At 40.7% G+C, this 19,144-nt stretch overlaps 1 protein-coding gene across 1 annotated transcript in view; it reads right to left on the bottom strand.

Annotated features, from left to right (window-relative positions):
- The window catches only part of SH3BGRL2 (SH3 domain binding glutamate rich protein like 2), a 36,742-nt gene extending 27,699 nt beyond the window's left edge, over nucleotides 1-9,043 (bottom strand). Inside the window, exon 1 of the mRNA XM_041480356.1 lies at nucleotides 8,621-9,043. Within this exon, the coding sequence (XP_041336290.1) occupies nucleotides 8,621-9,043 (423 nt within the window). The remainder of the gene's footprint in view (nucleotides 1-8,620) is intronic.
- Nucleotides 9,044-19,144: the final 10,101 nt, after the last annotated feature.

Below are 19,144 nucleotides of genomic sequence, written 5' to 3'. Positions count from 1 at the left end.
TCAGACAAAATTGGACTGTATTACTGCAACATTTTCTCATGTTTTGTAAGGCTAGGAGGATGTATTTTTCTAAAGCAGGGCTGACTGCCACTGCTATTATTCAGATCAGTAACAAAATTATCTTTGACTCAGCTGAGCAGAACAAGGTTTCTAACCTTATTAATAAATGTCAACATTATTTCTCTTTCAACAAATGCAACAATATCTGTGTAGCTTGTGTGTTTTTGCAGCTCTGTATCTGTAAATTCTCTTTTCTTTCGTATTTCTGCAGACTCATTTCTTAATGACAAGGTGCATCCCCAAACACAGCAGCCATCTGATTATTATCCCATAAAACTGCAGATACATCTCCTGTAAGGTCAAGAGAAGTCACCTCCACACAGCCAAAGGTATTGCTGAACACCACGCTGCATAAACCCACTGACTTCCAGACTTCCCTGGGGCCTGATGCTGGGAACCTTTACTAGAAAACAGACCTTGCTGCAGGCAAGCCAGTTTGATGAGCAGGAAGGGACTGCTTGCACATCAGGGCCTTCATAGCAGCTGTCTTCTTTGATCAAAAACTAGTTTTCTATCTCTTTTCTAGTTTTAGCTTCTTAGCTGGTTCCTACTGAAGAATGTGATGGTATCTACATCCTTTAAATGCCACTCCTGTCTCTGTTTCTACATAAACCTATCAGATCACTCAATTAGAGATGTTTCAGAAAGACTATCTGACCCTAGGAGATGCAGATCCAGATCAAAGGTTTAAAGCATACTTGAATTGCATTTCTTTAGATTGGACAGGGATGATAATTTCACTAACCCTGCAGCAATTTAATGACAGGTTTCTGTTGCTGATGCTCTATTGTTCATCAGATCAAAGGAAGCTTCCTTTCAAATGAAGGCACACAAAAACTCACTTGATTTTTTCTGAAAAACACAGATTAAGAAACCAGTCTTTAATTGATTTGTAATGTTATGACTAAATTGTTCCAAATAATCACTCATAAATATTTTAATAGCACTGATAATACCCAATATCATCCTCTGCAGCATACCGCAATGCCAGGAAACAAAACAAACTTGTGAAAGTTTTAATAGAATTTCCACGGTTCAAGTATGTATACATAAACATACATATATATATCCATATCCACATATATATATATGGATATTTGTATTTCTACATATATATGCATGCATGCAAAAGTACATATCTACCTATGCATATTCAAACAAAATACAAGTTGATACATATGCAAATATCACTCCCAGGCATTAACTTCCGCAAGTTTATTCCTTGCAGTAAAATGATAAACACCTTGCGTTTTCCCACTTTGTCCTAGTAGGAATGATGGGTATTAGTTATCCAGGGATAGAACAGCAAAACCAACAATAACAAATCCTGGAACTCTTAACTGTGAAGACAAGTTCTGTCCTACCCAAGGCAGATGGGCAGCAATAGAAGGGCATACTATCTCTGATAATTCACTTGGCTCCCTGAACAACCTGCATCTCCTAAGAACTTCTCTTCAGAAATCAGCTAGCAAGACAGTTACTCCCTTTTCTTTGTACCAAATTCAATTACAGTGAAGTACAATATTAAATTTAGACTAAATAAGCTTGTTTACTGATGTAAATCAAATTGATTTTCCCTTCCCCCACTAATGAGATAGAAATAACTTGTATTGAGTAGGTTCCTCATCACTGTAGCTCTTAATACCACAAAAGGAGGATACCCACATGCCTTAGACTCAGCCCCTTCAAAATGGTGATATCTTACAGTAAAGTAGCACACTTGAGTGGAAGAAGTGCCACAGCTTTGAACAGAAGAATTAAAAGATTTCACCCCAAAATACTTCACAGATGGAGGTCTACAGCCCACATAAGACAAGAAAGGAAGTTTTGTGTTTGTGTTCTCTAGCAATAAGACAAACTATGTTAAATGAATTGCCTATACAATATTTATATCTCAGTCACTGCTTCTGCTCAGTCACCAACAACTTTGGGTCATTCCTTGAAAGATCAGGTCACCCTTTGTTCATCTACACGAGACACACTGAAATCTGATGTTTTCAGAAATGACAGGCAACAGTGACTTAGGTCTCTGAATTGAGTCCATCAGCACATCCAACAGGTGCCAACTAAACAACAAACCAACCTCAAGAGAGAAGATTATGGAAACAATATCTCAGCTACTGAGGAATTCAGAAGCTGTTCTGAGCTTTGGCACCTATCTGCAGACCAATTTCATTGACAGGCACAGGTAAGAAACACTACCACCGCCTCTACATTTACCCTCACCTTGCCAAGGAAGAAAATTTGCCAACTTAAGGGACTTGTGAAATGTTAACTATCTTCTGTAAAACTTATTTAAAAATTAAGCTGTTAAAAAACACTGACATACTTGAACATGGTCATGCTTTTTTGGATACAGAATAGATTCCATGGAGTACTGTGTTTCTGTGTTCATTACTCTTCTTAGCAAGCTTCCACACTACAAGGAAAACAAAGACTGCAGCATTTCCTTTTGGACAGACTCCCCTGGGGGCCAACACTTGAGGCTGCAGGTGAGGAAGCTGTTGATCTTAGAGTACTTGCTAGCAAAGACATACACTCTGGGTTACCAGCTCAGTGACAATTTTCTATCTTCAGGTTGCACTCAGATTGATAAACATAAAAGTAATACTGTTATTATACAATGAAGAACTTCCTTAAATGCTATTTTTCCAGAACTCCCAATTTATGAACATTCCTGAATAACTTGTACTAAAAAATTGCATGCAAGTTAGCTTTTACTTCAATATTCTTTTTCATTTATTATAATCAAATTCAGTTATATGCAACATCCAGAAATCACTGGCATTATGACCAGAATTAGGAAAAATAATTTGTAGACTTTAACAATCTGGGTGGAAGATTAAGGAAAACAGGTTACTATCAGTGAAGCATGTCCACTTGGGGACTTGTACTCTATAGAAAAACAAAGGGGAAAAGTCTTCATAACCTCAGTCAGAACAATACCTCCTTTGAAGTTTTATTACAGCTGATTGTAATCAAAGGTCAGTAACAAACTTTCTGCACATGACACTGTGTAGTCCAAAGTGTGTTTTTAAAGTAGCATTATTTCTGACATGATCTATCTGCCAAGAAGAAGTGTAAATATTTGAAAAGCACTAGAGCATACAGGAATGGTGCAACAGTTAGGTACTAAATACCATACACAAATTCAACTGGCATCCTTGTGACTAGGGTTCACACTCAGCTCCCTCCTGAACACATTCCTTAAGTGATCTGAACTGCTGTTCACATGCACATAGTTCTCTCCATCACAAGGCAGAAGAATGGAACTAGAGTTTAGACTTATTTGGAATAAAGACCTGAAACCTAGATGCAGACACTGAAAGGTGAAAACCAACTAAAGCCTTCAACATTGACCACCCTACCTCACAGAATTCAGTCATGAGTGAGGCTCTCAGGCTCTCTCTGCCACAACCCTGCAAAATAGGACTGACAGAAGCCAGCAAAAATGAATATGAGTCACCTGTCACCTGACTTGATCATAAGAAACTTGAGGAAGAATGAAGTCAAGGGACTAGATCCAGGGAGTCCCCACATCTCTCCTATGCACCCACTGTAATTGCTAATGTCCAAGACGTGGATACATGATGTGTCCAGTGACTGAGCAAGGATCCAGCTAGCTTCTTTCTCCTGTTATCACTGCTGTGGTTACAGCAGTGCTCTGTAGGTGCACAGCCAAAAGCACCACCACCTTGAACAGGTGAAGTGACACAGTATGATGTTCGTGTGGGATTCATAAATCAGGCTTTGAGGATCCAATCCAACAGGTGTATCCTCAGCATGCTGACAGATGTAGACAACACTGTGATTAAGCACTTAAAATATGCTATTTCCCATGTAAATATTGCAGGATCACTTCCAGCTGTAAAGATTATTGTCTCATTTCTGAAAAGCTAGCTTACCTGCTGCTCTGATCTGATTTTACGAATTTCAAATATTAAAAAATCATTATAATATTTAAAACTTTAAAAGCTTATTATTTTTTTAGTTGAACTTGCATAAATCACAAGCAACAAGCTGTAAGTCCCTCCAAATGACCACCATAACTAATACTGTTTTCTCAAAAGGCACTTTTATGACTCAACCAAATCACTTTCGGTTTTGACTGTTATACTTTTGGGGTAAAAAGAGGCAAACAAAAAAAAAAAGTTAAGGTGGTGGATATTCTAGAAGTGACATATTCTAAGTTAACTTATTCCACAACTCCAACAAGAAGCACAATCTTTCTGAGGAGTGCTATGACAAATGTTGAGTTACAATGACTTTTTACAAACAAAGGTGGAGTTGAAATTCATCATCCATTGGAAACCAGCTTACCCTTAAGAATGCTAGCACTGTATTCGTCTCCATTACATTACCCAACAACAAGTGAACCAAACAAACATGACTACAATTATTCTGACATTCCAAAGTTTTATAATGTGATTTAAAGTCATTCCAGGAAACAAAAAATCCAACTCATTTGACCTCCATAATACGCTTAATCAAAAAGAGAGCTTTAGTCTCATAAAACCAATATTTGCTATAAAAACAATTTAACAATAACTGTACCTATCTTATCAAGCTTCCTAGTAAAAAAATCCATAATCCTCTTCAGTCACAAGAGTCAAAGTCCAAGTTTTGGTCATTTAAAATAGTCTGTTCTTTTCAGGTTGCTGCTGTTCCTCCCCAAACTCTCCTGTCCTCTCAAACATGTTCTCCTGAAGAATGTGGCTGAGCTGCACTTATCTTTGTGAACTAAAAAGAATTTATTTCAGTGACCTGTTTTTCTCATCTTGTGAACATACAAAAATTTCAGTGGAAAATTGTTTCACGTATCTCACTAGTCAAAGTAGATTGTACCTGTTGTGCCATCATTTCACTAATTTCCCTATATTATCTGCTCAGCTCAACAGATGAAGCTTCAACAAATTAATACCACAAAGGAGAAAGTACAAGTGAGGCAGCTGTTTGAAGGTTTTCCATTATTTAACAGCTCTTCAGTGACATTCCCCTTACCTGATCTTCAGCCCTCTAACTGCAAGACTGAAGTCTTCTCTGGTTTGGCATTTCTAGATAACAGCAGGAATTCCAAACTTAAAGTTACTTAGCTCATACTACCAGCTTCCTGACAAACGTAAAGGTGCTTTAAACCACTGAAAACCATTTAACTATGAGTCTGCATGTAGTACAGTAACACAAGTGTAAATTCTTATTGATAGACTGGATAAAGTGAAACAGATAAAATGACAGTCATCTGGGAATGATCTGGTGAAAAACATGGGCATAAACTATTTCCTGAAAACAGTGAAGTACTGCTGAGGGAGAAAAGCAAAGGCTACTTTTAAAGTAACCCTTCTCTTAGGCACAAAAGAACATTGATTGTCCTTATCAGGGAGGAGCAGCAAAGCCTGCCTCCCCAGCCCTACAAAGAACTGCTTGGAATTCGAGACACAGCTTACCAACACAAGTAGAAATTCAGGTCAGAAAGAGCAGGAGACAGTAAGGCTTGTAGAAACATGCCTGTCTGCCTATTCAGAGGCTTCGCATTGCGATTCGATTGAATCTGCCTAATGCATGCTTAGAACAACACGAGGTGATTTAGAAAGGTAGCCGCACGCACAGTGCCTCCCTCCTCCCTTCCCACACCAAGGTCTCAGAAACTTCTCCACAGCGTCCCTACAGGCTGAACCCCCTGTCCAGCTTCCCTGAACACCGAAGATCAATGTTTCCACTCCGGCAACAACTACCTTTTGGGATCTGTGAGTTATTTTAAGCTCATGAAGCATTTATAGTCACAAGTTTTATTAAACAAACAAAAAGCAGTTGCAACAATTAACCTCTCGGGGGCCTAAGAACTTTCAGATGTTTGGAAGATGCTGCAGGGAGAACTCCAAAACCAAGTGAAGGGCAAATTCACATTATTCTTGGCTCCTTCTCATTCGCTTCAATGACTTCCTTTTCTCACTCTTTGGAATGACCCTCAAAATACTTCATGCACTACACTCTTATAATTATGTGTGACAATTATATATTTTTATCTTCTTTAGCCCAAAACAAATTACACCAAGTATCAAGATCAATAAATACTTTAATAGTTTCTAGATAAAGTTATATTTATGCAAACTAAAGCCTTTCCTGAGTATACAATCAGTGTATTTCTCAGGAATGCTTCAGCCAAATGCCTATCATTTGACCTGGGTATTCTGAAGATTTCAAAAGGAGTTATACACAGAGTTTAGCTTGTTATATTTGCCAAAACAAAAGCTTACTCTAGAGACTAGATGGACTTTCCATTTTAAAATAAAGAGTAATTTAACAAAGTATCTCCAGAGAGTTGGAAAAATAATTACGTCACAATGACACTGCTTTTTTTGTCAGTCAGTATTACATATAGAAGTTTCTGGTCGATTACAGCAGGTCAGATACTAATCTGAGAAATATCCACTCCTATAAGCAATTAGTCTACAATTTGAATCAAGTTGACTTACAGGTTATTAAACCATTTTTAGTAGGAGACAGAGTAGGATCTATATGGGGTACTCATTTTTCTCAATGGGGAAATATTCTTACTCATGAATTGCACAGGACCCCAAAAAAATAGCTGATGTAGTGCTGAAGAAGATGACAATTGTATGACTCAAACACTTTTTCTTTCCCTAATGTTTAGTTCTAGAAGGATTATAATAAGTTTAAAACTTCCCTTAAAACTGTTTAAAGACATGAAATACAGTAACCACCTTCTTCTCCAGATGCAGATTCCCACATAACTAGCTAATAATAGTGTTTTCTTCGTCATTTTCCTCCATCCTTAGCCTAGATCTAAGGACACCCCCTGCAAAGCCTACAGAAAAAAAGGAAAGCCTCCGTGATGCAACACTGAGAACAGCAGGAACCTAGCCCATAATTAAAGTTCTTTAATGCTATGACAACACAGATGAAAAAAAAAAAAACCTGACAGAAAAGAGATGTCAGAGCTCTGGCCCTTTATAACAGTACCTTAAATCCCTGAATCATCTGTTCTGCTCTGGTTAGGCTGCACTCAGATGTATTACTGACCAGATGAAGAAAGCTTACTATCACCAGCATGCAAACTGGTGATATTCTACCCATATTCTGTCATCTTCTTGTTGTCCAACCCAGAAAAAAAGTCAGCAAGAGAACTGATGTGCAATTTAAATTGCTTGTCAAACTCAGATTTGGTTTGCTAGGTTAACAGATAGTTATGAGGATTATATTGCTCTGCTAACTGCATATGTACCTTGCAGGCAGACAGGGGAAGTAGAAAGCAGAGTCAAAAACTCCAATCAGTAACCTCCTTGCAGACTGGAGATGGGGGTGACTGAACTATGTGGCCCTTTTCTACCCCTCCAATGAAAACAAAATACAAAACTATGTATATTGTTCAGCCCATGGGGCATGAAACAGAAACTAAAACCAGCAATACTACACTACCACAGCATGAACCAACTGCCCATGCAGGGAAGATGATGTTTCTCTTACGGATGCTTGATGAACATGGATTACATAGTTCTGAAGATGCTGTGTTTACTCAGTTGGCTACTGAAATGGATAATTAGTTTTTATTAGCTGTAATGCAGCCACTAAGCATTTTGAACACTTCATGCGAAAACATATCAGAACACATACCTGTCATCATGTTACTGAACTGAAAACTAGATCCACACAGTAAAAGGCTGAAGGAACTGAATACACAATAAACCTTCAGACAGGAATGTGCTACATCCTTCTGCAACACAGAAAGTGCTGCTGCCTCACTGCTGAAGCATAAAGAATATCAATTACATCTAAATCCTTTCAACATTTCTTATTAAAGAACGAATTCAGTAGAATGTTTATGCCCAGATTTCCTTTATAGAAAGCTGTCACTTTATATGAAAATATGGAAATTCATAGGTCACACGCATAATTAATTAAACAAGAGAATGATGTACAAGCTTCAATTAAACAGAGAACGCAGTGACTTCAAAAGCAAGTCTGAGAAGAGGTGTTCCTATTCCAGAGTATTTCTTAACGCAGAGAGGTGCTGGTGGCCTGCAGCCTGTCCCTAGGCTCTCCTTGTATTTATCTGTCCACCCTGCGGTGGGTGGCAGGCACCGAGGCACCGCACCTGCCCGGGCTCGGCTCCCCTCGGGATGTTCTCCCCTGCACCGCGGCGCTGATCGCCTCCCAGCAGGGAAAGTTTAGCCCCACTTAACGACCTCTAAGACCCTTTATACACACCCAAGGTTTGTCCCCTACAAAGGTTTCGGGGCGCTTGGTTTGCCAAAGGCAATTTACCAACTAGTTAAGCTTCGGCAGCCTTGCGGAGGAGAGTTGTCTTTTCCGCCCCCACCGCACACGCAACCGCGGCAAATTCAGCCCCGCGTCCCAGGGCAGCCCACGGACGGACTCGGGTCCGTGCCGGCGTGCGGGGACAAGGCTGGGAGCCGAGGGCAGGCTGGGCAGCGCGGCAGGACGAGCTGCCAGCCCCGCGCAGTCCCCGGCCCCGCAGGCTGAGCCCTGCCCGCGGCGGCCGCGCTCCCTTCCCTGCTCCCCGCCGCTCGCCCCCACTCACCGCCACCGAGCCCGAGGAGGAGGCGACGAAGACGCGGATCACCATCTTCACCTCATGAGCCGCGGCCACAGGAGCGCTCGGGACGGGGCAGCGAGGCTGCGAGGAGCCGCTCCCCCGCACGGGACAGGGACGGGGCCGGGGCCGCCCAGCTCCACCTCGCCGCCGCCCCCGAGCGTGACCACCGCCCGGAGCTCCCCCTGCCCTGCCCTGCTCTGCCCGCGCAGCCCCGCTCTCTCGGATGAGCCCGGTCCGGCTCCCGGCTGGCAGGAGCAGCGATAGCGGCGAGAGGCGGGGGTGTGTGGGCGGCGCGCAGGGACCGACGGGCGCTGTAGTCCTCGCCGGGCGGGGACAGCCGTAGCACGGAGCCGGCAGGGAGTCAGGAAGGAGCCTGCCCGCCCCCAGCTGCCGGGGAGACGGAGGCATGCGGCAGCCTGCCCGCCCCAGCCGCCTGCCCCAGCGCCCGGGGCTGTCACCGTGCCCCTGGGAGAGGCTGAGAGGGGCTTGTGCCGCCCTCCAGGTGCGCTGCCCGCAGGTCGAGGTGAACAACCTGAAATTGCTCCCCCCGCCAGGAGGGCTGCTCCTCGCTCCAGCTCAGGCTGCTCCTGGTCCTCCTACCCCATTGGGAGCCGCCATGGGAGATCTGATTCGCTGGGTCCGGGTCTGGCCCGCTGGTCGCCGCTTACTGCGGAAAATGAGCCGTTCTGGGTAGGCAATCCTGTCAAAGCCAGCAACAAGGCAGGGACACGCCAGGACACTGGGTGACAGGGCTGTCCTACGCCATGTATCCCAAAGGAGTTAAACAGCGCTGCCCGTTTTCACTCCCTGGTACGGATGTACAGCTCCCAATATTGTCAGCTGTGGAACAGACGCTATTAATCATCAGGACAAGCAGATAACCCCAAATAACCCTTCATCAGTCAGCTCATCTGCAAGTGACCAAGGGCAACTGCGTCCTCATCAGTTTTTGGGTCTGTGAGGATGCAGACTGCCTTTAAAGTCCAGAACCACACAGCTCACAACTTTACACATGTCACTACAGTCGTAACCCTCAGCCTCTTGCTTCCCTGCATGCAGCCAGATGGTTGCTCATTCCCTCTGACTGAATTTCCCCCTCACACCTTTTCACCCCAATGATGAAGTGTGCTGTGTCATCCTCCTCCACACCTTTGCATTGCCCCTGCCCTCACTGAATTTCCACTGTTCAGTCTAAGCACAGACCTCGACTTGCTGCTAAATATATTCTTAAAGCTTGTTGTACATTTTAATATTGATTATTTATTTTGAAATCCTGAATTTCTTGAGGAAGATACCTAGCAGGAGCCATAAAACTCTCAGTACCCTCTTAGAGCTTGATTTATCTTGTGGGATTCATTGAAAAGCTTTCTACTGATTTCACTGTCCTCTGGACTGGAGCTTAATATCAGGAATATAAGGTCCTAAAATGGGAATTCAAATACCATTCTTGCAGAGATGTATGCATTACTTTGCTTTCATGAGAGTGCTTGCTGAAAGAAAAAAAGAGTAAACTTCATTAGAGTGCACTTAGGTACAAAGGTTAAGATTTTCTGGCTTCAGTGCTCCTGTCTTCACTTGAGCACAACTTTTACTATGGGAACCACAAACTGGTGATCGACAAGGGTTTATTGTTTAATTGCTGCTGAATGACCAGGAAAAGCAGCAAAGGAGACAAACTTGTTTTTATGTTGGTTTGTAAGGCAACACCAAGCAACTTGTTAAAATTCTGTGATAGGTGGGTAATTATAGGAATTTGCTGGAAAATTCCCATTACCTTACTCAGTTAATTTCCTTCAGGCTGCAGGATTATTTCTGACAACAAATTTTCCTGTATTTCTCAAAGTTTTTCTTTACAAGATGTAGGTGCTTACTTCCTACTTATTTCTCTATTTACTCACTACTAGAAAATATTGGGTTTAATATTCTGTTTTGGCCATACTCTCATTTTATGAAACAAAATCAGGGCAACTCACTGCAGCTGGTTGTACATGATCCACTCACAGCACTAATACATAGCTTTAAACTATAATATTAATCAAGTCCTGCTCACTAATATAGTTCATAAATACTGCAAAGCAGAAAAAGTTACACTGATTCTGAAGGGTGCTGGACACCTTTAACTCTCACTAAATAGAAGAGAATGCTCATACATCTCAGAGACAGTCTTGACACATAACCAATAACCCAGAGAAATCATGTGGCAATAGCATTATATGGAAAAAGCATGAGCTGTAAATAAGAAAATTAGGAATTCTAAAGGGACTGTAAAAACTGTAAGTAGATTCTGAAGGGTGCTGGACACCTTTAACTCTCACTAAATAGAAGAGAATGCTCCTACATCTCAGAGACAGGCATTTTTTAAGATTGTTTCCTCTTCATAAGAGAATCCTCTATTTTGTTAGCTCCAAAAGCCACAGATAGAGTCTCCTTTCCTTGTGGAAAACAGACAACTTTAATTTCAGTTCATTTGAAAGTGCTTATAAGCTGCATAAATCCTCAAAAGCTATGGGGGAAAAATGACAGACAAGACACTGCACATTTTTCTTTTTTACTGTTTTTAGAGTCTCCCTTTTGTTCCTGTAGCCCTTGGGTTGGTCATCTCCTACAGTTTGAATTTCAAAACAGAGTCTGAGCAGCTAAACTCATGGCCAGAGCTGATAAACTCAAATTGAGCTAAAGTACCAGAGCTCATGAAGATCTTCCCTCTATCACACTTGGCACAGTTTCAGCCAAAGCTTCAGCACCTTTATTCCCCACATATTTAGAGAAACCATCAAAGAGTAGGGGGCTCCCTGCCCACATGCAACTTGACAACTAATGCAACAACTTAATTAAAGGATCCATTAAAACACTCTTTGGAAATGATTTTGAAACATCTCAGCCTGTATTTCAATGAATTTTCTTGTATTTCTCAATTTTTAAGTATATTTGTAATATTTTGGCCTAAAAATCTTGGACCTAGGACTTTTTGGTAACAATTTTGATGCAACATGGGAATTGAACATCCAGACAGCTATCTCATGCCTCTCTTTTGCCAGTCCTTCCATACACATAATGAAGCTAGTTCGTTGTGGAAGTAATCCAGAAAGTTAGGAAAAATAAATGTTACACTGAGAAGCTGAAGATTTTAAAGCTTGTAGAGCAGCATCTTACTTTATGTAGCTCCTAAGGAGAGAATTGTTCCTCTGTGGTGTGTAAAACCTATTGGATATCACCCTGTGATGTTTTGCATTTTCAAGTACTGTACAGGTTAAGACTGGACATCACCCTTTGTCCTGCAGCTGCTGCTGATGAATGTCCTGAGGCCACACCTGTAACTCCATTTCTGTTGTACAGTTCTGGTCGCTTGAAGACAAAACAATACAAACTTTGAGTTAAGTAGAAGAAATGTAATAAATTAAAAAACATTGCTGAAATGATTTATGAGCAGTTTCCCATGTTTACAGGAGGTACAGAAACACCGGAGTAGACAATGTGAATTTAGGGGAGGCAGGGGTAGTTTCTAAGGATTTTGTGGTAAGAATGATTCATTGTTATGCCAGATCTTCATGGAAGATTAAACAGAACTTTACTGCTGCTACGGTAACAAAGTACACACAAACCCAAGGCTCATGAGTATGTGGAAACAGAAGTATAAAAGTACAACTTTGAACAAAGAACATTCTCATTATGATAAAAGGTATAGTAAGATGTATCAGGCATAGAATAAAAATACGGGAGAAAAAAAAAAATTATGTTCAGGACTGAAAAAATTGTTAAGGTGGCTTTATTTCCACCTGAAAGAAGCAGTCTGTCCAAGGCATTTTAGAAGTTTTCTGGTCTGTAGGTTGTTGGTACCAATCAATTATTTCTCTGGGTTCTGTGAAACACTGCTAAGAAACAGTGAAGTCTCATAGATTCTGCAACATCTAAATAATTTAAATTTCTAAAGAGGTCTTTATCACTCTTTTAAAATTCCAAGTATCAATACATGTTGAAAATTACAGATTTAGAATGCCATTAAAGCTCTGAGAGTTCAGATCAATCTTTTTTGGTAGAAATGTGACTTTCCATAGTATGGAGAAGAAAATGAAATTAAGGGGTAGAGAAGACAGTGCTCCAGCTTCAACAGAGTATCATCAGCTGCTCTTGCACTGCAGAACACCAGAGAAAGATAACTGAAAGGCTCTAAACCATACAAAATGGCCAAGATAATGTAATGTAAGTACAGGACTGTTTCATTTGTTGAGTAATGGCACTCGGTGCGGTGGCTGATAGCTGTCTTGGCCAGACACAGCTTGAAAGCACATGAGATAATGCTGCTTGGAGCCCAACTCTCTGCATACATCCTAGAAGCCACTGTATTTTTAAGGTATCTTTTTGTTCACAGAAGTAACCAGGACACATTTTCTCCGTTGTGCTTAAATGCCTGCAGCTGTGGGCTGTGCATACACTTATGAATCCTCCTCTACATGCACAACAGGTCAAGCAGCTCCTAGTCAAGCTCACTCTAGCCTTTGCAAAATTTTTTGGATGTTTTATTAATCATTGTTTCTCAGTAACAAACTCAGTTTCATCCAAGACTCTGTTCTTTCCAGAACCTTCACAGTGGCCAGAAGTTTATATTCAGAGCATTTCTCAGTTTTTCCCACAGTCAGATTTTAGAGATAACATCCCAAGATAGAGTTCTTTCTCTTTTGAGTTGAATTACTCTGAAGATATGATGAAGCCCATGTGTTGAAGTAGGCTCTTGGGAAGAGACAGAGCTGGAACAATTTTGAGAAAGCTATTGATTCTTGCATTTACAAATTTATGGCATGTTGAGTAGAGCAGAGAGGTACATCTGTTCTTCACTTCAGAATTATTTCTGTACCATCTCTTTATAACTGACAGAAGAAAATAAACCCAAACAAACAAAAAAAAAATTTTAAATTCCAGAGATCTTATGTAAATCTTCCTTTATGCCATTAAATCTAAATGTACTTAGATAATTACAAAGCTGTATGAGTCCATTCTTCTCAGGGTGTGCTCTTTAGTTGAAGTCACAATCTGCTGCTCTTTAGTTAAAACATGACTAGTTTTAGTATCTGTGGCTGCTTGATTCCCTCCATTAATTCCTAATTCTAAGGAATCTGAAAAGAAAAACATTTTCCTGTGAAGTTCCACATTTGATATTGGTCAGTCATCTGACTTGCTCAGTCAACTGGATCTGGAGATTAAAACACTTTTCATGTTCTATATAAATCAGTCATCATTCCTTAAACTTCCAGCTACACAGTGCAAGGAGTTCTAGAGTTCATTTTCTGCTTGGGTCTTTAACGATCCACTGTAACTGAAGGTGGTGGCTCTGACTGAGGAGCAGGACTTCCGGCAGGTTTCAGTCAGTGTCAAGCCTTCTACCTTGTCTACACTTTCAGCACAAGGTACTGCAAGCAAATCAGGCCCAACAATGTCAAGTGCAGTAGGTTTGCATTCGTATTTCTGCTGATTTGAACAACCTTTAGTAATCTACATTGCTGCAGAGGGATGAAGGATGAAAGCCCCCACAAATCTCTTTTCCCCATCTGCCATTCCAATGAAACCTAAATTAGCAAGCTCTCAAGATGTGAAGTGCACTCAAAGAGCAGCCATGGAGCCTTACATTCCTGCCAGCCCTTTCCGGGAGGGATCTTCTGCCAAGCCCTCGGAAAAACAATCTACTACCACATTCATTTTGGCTTTTTTTCAGCGGTTTTCCCATATCTGTTCAGTTCCACTCTGACAAGGCACTTTAGAAGACTAATTTCTTGCAGGATACAGAAGTGGGTCGGCAATAATATTTACACATGCAAGGACAGAAAGAGTAATCTTGCAGAGAATAAGGAGCAGTTGAGTACATGAATTTTGGCAACTTGCCTAAAGTGTATGCACTAAATGAACTAAAAATAGTTACTATTTTTATAATATTTAGGAGTTTTTTAGATGTTTCACAGAACAGAGAGGTGGGAAAGCATCTCAAACATGGAAAGCTGATGTAAATTTGAGGACAAGGATTAAGTATGCTCTGCATTTCAAGCATCGGTTCAAGCCCACAGATGGAGGCCACTCTCCCACTGAGGGGACACAAGACTGTACTCGGTCACAATTTTGAGATGATCTTTAGGAACCATCAGAAAAAAATCTTTGGTCCACCTTTAATCTTCATCTCAGAGGACAAAGGTGTCCCACGTGCAGCATGGGTGGCCCAGTAGTGGTCTGCTGGCCCCTACCCTGCCTGAGGTGTAGCCCATCACTCTGCAGAAGCGAGAGCTGACAGAGCTCTTCCCCACAGACAGGAGGCACAAGCAGCATGAATTTAACTCCGTAGAAGCAGTGCAGACAACTACAGCCAACCTGCTGGCATTCTTCTGGACCAGGGGAGTGATGCCCTGACATTGGGCATTGTTGGCTTCTTGGGAAGGGGCCAAGGAGAATGATAGAGTGGAGAAATCACATGGGTTCTGTTTCCCAAACTGGAAAGGGGATGACCAAATCTGGAGAGGGGACTAGCAAGTGGAAGCTGAAGCTGGTAGAGGGAGAAGGCAGAAAAGGAAAGAGTGGCAGCAGTAATTAGGCCTGTGCTGCAGACAGGCTATATTGACCTACATGGGAAGTGACTGCAGGCTGTTTGAACCAAGAGATGACCCTTTACTGCCTGGACAGAAGATGAAGAGATGTGGACTCAGAGCAGGAGCACACAGAATGGAAACCAGGTGCCTGGCCTGGCACCATCAGGTTAACATAGATACAGCCTGTGCAACCAATACACTGAACAAAGGAACATGTAGGAGGCAACGTAAGCCAAACAAAAAGGCAGCCAAATGAGTGTGTCAGGTGATGGGTAGAGAAATCATTCATGTCCTTCCATGCATCGCCTTACAAGTCTCAACCCAAACTGTTTTGAACTAAACATGGACCTGCCTGTCAAAGTAGATGTACATTTTGTAGTCTTTGGTAGTACAACCCTGTAAAATTTGCTTATTCCCTTTAGATTTGTAGAATAAAGTTGGTTACATTTTGCATTTCCATGTCCTGTGTTCTGCACAATGTTTTCCCTGATCAAATCTTTGGTGCAGCTGCTACTCTGTCTCAGAGCTGCCTGAGATTTATTTTACCCTGCTATAAAGGTACTGGGGAGGTAGTGGTTGGAAAGTAGTATTTTCCATGGGGGCTAATTAACCTGCAACTGTTGTTCAGTTGTAAAATGTAAAGTGGTGAAAATGCTAAATGGAATTTTAAGCACTTCCCAAAAGCCAGCTACAAAACTCAGTACTGTTACCCCAGGCCACATCTGATCTTACCATCTCCTCCTTGCAGAAAAAGAATGACATTCTTTGCATCCATGTCCTTCCACTGGGAGAACTGCTGGTTGACACAATAAGTATGTATGACTTTTGTCAGTGAAGGCTCAGCTTAGGCCAGCTTCCAGACTAGTCAGAGCATGAATTAGATTATAAGAACAAAAAGCTAATACAGCCCCATTTGTTTGGGGTTTTTTACTTAACTAGAAAAGGATGATGAAAAACATACAACTGGTCTTTATAGGAAATCTGTAAAACAATCATGGCTTGATCAAAATGAGAAGTTAGAAGAGGCTAGCAAAATTAATCTTGCTGCAAGAAATATTTTGTCAATTCATCAGAACCATCTTCTCAATATATACTTTCTATTTCACTAAGCAACAGACATCATGCAGCCAGCAGGGTCAAGTCTGCTGCTCTGCTAATGGCATGGCAAGGGTAAGCATGTCAAAGCTACCATTGATTTTTTTCTAAATGCAGCTAGACTGAACAAAAATTACTTTCAGAATAGAAGATATAAAATAACTAATGAAGGTATGGCCAAGCAACTATGCTGCTAAACCTATTTTGACAGCATACCTGTCTCAGTCATAATATATTTTAGTCATGGGCAGCATAGGCTGCTCTTAGATAACTCCTGAAAAAGAAGCTACAGTATTTTAAAAACCTTACTTGTCTAAATTTTCTTTTTTGTATACAGGAAGTTGTCTTTTGATCACAATTTTTCCACAAATGAATAAATATGGTATAACAGTTCTATCAGACCCTAAGTGGGTGAATATTTGTAATGTCACTTTCAACACGTAAACCCCCTCCACCCCTCAACCAGACCTATTTGAAAGAACAGGAGATAACTTCGACTCTATACTAACTTTTTAATGATGATAACTAAAGTTTAGGAAAGTCTGACGAACACTGAACTCAACACAATTGTGTCATAATTGGATGCATTATTTTTCAATGGAATCTAGATAACAGGATATGCAACATGCCCATTCTCAGTGGTTTTGGACCACATAATAGGCTGTACTGGAGGCCAGTGTGAGGGGTTCCTCCTCACATCATCAGCGGTTCAAAGACTAGCAAGGGTTCAGCAAACATCTCATGGGAGAAGGGAAAAATATTGTTTCATATACCCACAGAGCCAGTTCAGATCTTTCATTTTGAATCCCCATTCCACTGAAGTCTGCAGCTGCAGTCTTTATTGCCTTTGAGCAGACCTCACTCAGACAAGTAGCATTCAGTGAAATAAATGGGACTATCTGCATGAAAGACAGATACTCCACAACATGGGTTGCAGATTCAGGCTGAGAGACAACTGTAAATCATCATGAAAGCAAGAGCAGACTGCTTTTTAGAATGTGACTGGCAAGGCCCTTACAAACCTTCTATTGCATGATCCAGTGGTGAGACATGGGCCTAGAGAAATCGAGCTTGGTTCTGATTTTAGCTGCCAACCTAGGTGCAGCAGGCAGAAAATCAGAGAATCATATGCATCCTGCATATCTTCTTGAAAGCAACTTCTGAGACACAGTCTCTCTTGCAATATTTCTTTCAGGATCTTTCAATTTTGTCACTTTCTGCCATGTAGCCATTAAGCATGACAAGCAGTAAATAAATGTTAAACATGGTCTTCATACCTCCAGACATCTCCGTCTTACTCAGATTCAGCTTTATCTGTGGTATCTTCATGCTGTCTCCATGTTAGTGCCACTTCCAAGGCTGGGCTGCATCGCCTCTTAGTCTGGAATTGTATCTGGTTCAACACACATGTTGAACCAATGAGAATTATTTTGATGAGACTAGGATATAATGAAGATCATGGCTGAAGATAGAGTTTCTCTCACAGGCTGGAATTCATGTATTAAGAATAAACCCTTTACGTATTCAGAGCAAATTTCTCATGAGACTGATCAAAAACAGTGCTGTGAGCTTCCCCAGGAACTAAGGGCTATTTATATTTCTTGGTACAAGTTACACTAACAAATAAAATCAAGTAAACTGGGTTATAATATTTCTCCTATGTCTGGAACTTGCTGAATTCCAACAGAGATAGGAACCTTTGTCAGTGAAGCAAATATTTTTTGTCTGTCACATGGAAATTCATGTCTTGTTTTAATATGGGAAATGAAAGACTGTTTCCAAATAGGTTTAGTGCCATGGAGCTGGTTCTTGCACAGAAGCAGCTCTCTTATCTTACAGTATGGCCTTACTAAATTCAAGTTACATCTGCCTACATAATGTATTTTTGATATTTATATTTTTCAGGAATTCAGAAGACTAAAGCAGGAAAAAACAACAACAAAAAAGCAATCCTGCATACAGTCTTAATCTCAGCTCCCAACTCTCTGTTTCCCTCTGTGACCTTGGAGTTTTTTGCAGTATTGATTTGCAGCATTTCCTAAAATATTAGTTATTTTCTGAAGGTTTTGCTGTCCTCTTGCTAATTTTTTTGGAAAGGAAAAAAAAAGTTTGTTTTAGTAATAATGAATGATTCATTGCCCCTACAGATCATTCAGGGACACCATTCATAGTTAATGATTAAAATGCAGTAATAAAACATGAAATGTTTGAAAGTCAATAGTGATGCCTCTGAAGATAGATCTTTGACAGAAATTGCTGACAGCATCAGAAACTCTACCTCTATAAATATAGTAACACAAACATAATAATTTTGCTCTTTTTTTTTTTCTTCTTCTTTTGCCTTCTCTTCCTTGCAGGCACCTTTTGTATGTGCAGTTTCAGATCAATATTAATATTTTAGCAAGATGGCAGTTTGCCTATAATTTAATTTAGTATTTTTCTTTCTTCATTTAAATTTTTACTCATTTTTAGCCTGCAGTGATTATTTGCATGGAAAGAAATTGTCTTCAAAGTCTATATTTAGCCTGATATATCGGATTAGAAATGTAAGCCAATCATCCAATGAGGTTAATTTTAAATCCTGTGGAAACTGAACCACTCTATTCAGTTTTCTCAGCACTGGCACCCAACTTGTGTGAGGTCATATGACCTTTAACTCCAATGTCAAATGTAATTTTCCACCAAAAGGAGTATATGCAATACTCTTAAAATAGTCATTTTAGAATTTATAAGGAGTAAAAACCTGAGCAACAGCCTTTTTTTTTTTTTAAGTTGATGAAAGGAGGGCTGTGATTGTGTTTTAAAATATGCAAAGAATGAACAGAAATTTCAAGACTAAAAAGAAGAA

This window comes from Pyrgilauda ruficollis, unplaced genomic scaffold (assembly GCF_017590135.1).
Source record: "Pyrgilauda ruficollis isolate IOZ18807 unplaced genomic scaffold, ASM1759013v1 scaffold51, whole genome shotgun sequence".
Lineage (NCBI taxonomy): Eukaryota > Metazoa > Chordata > Aves > Passeriformes > Passeridae > Pyrgilauda > Pyrgilauda ruficollis.
Note: the sequence above shows the minus strand (reverse complement) of the source record. Positions and strands in the feature narration are given on the sequence as shown.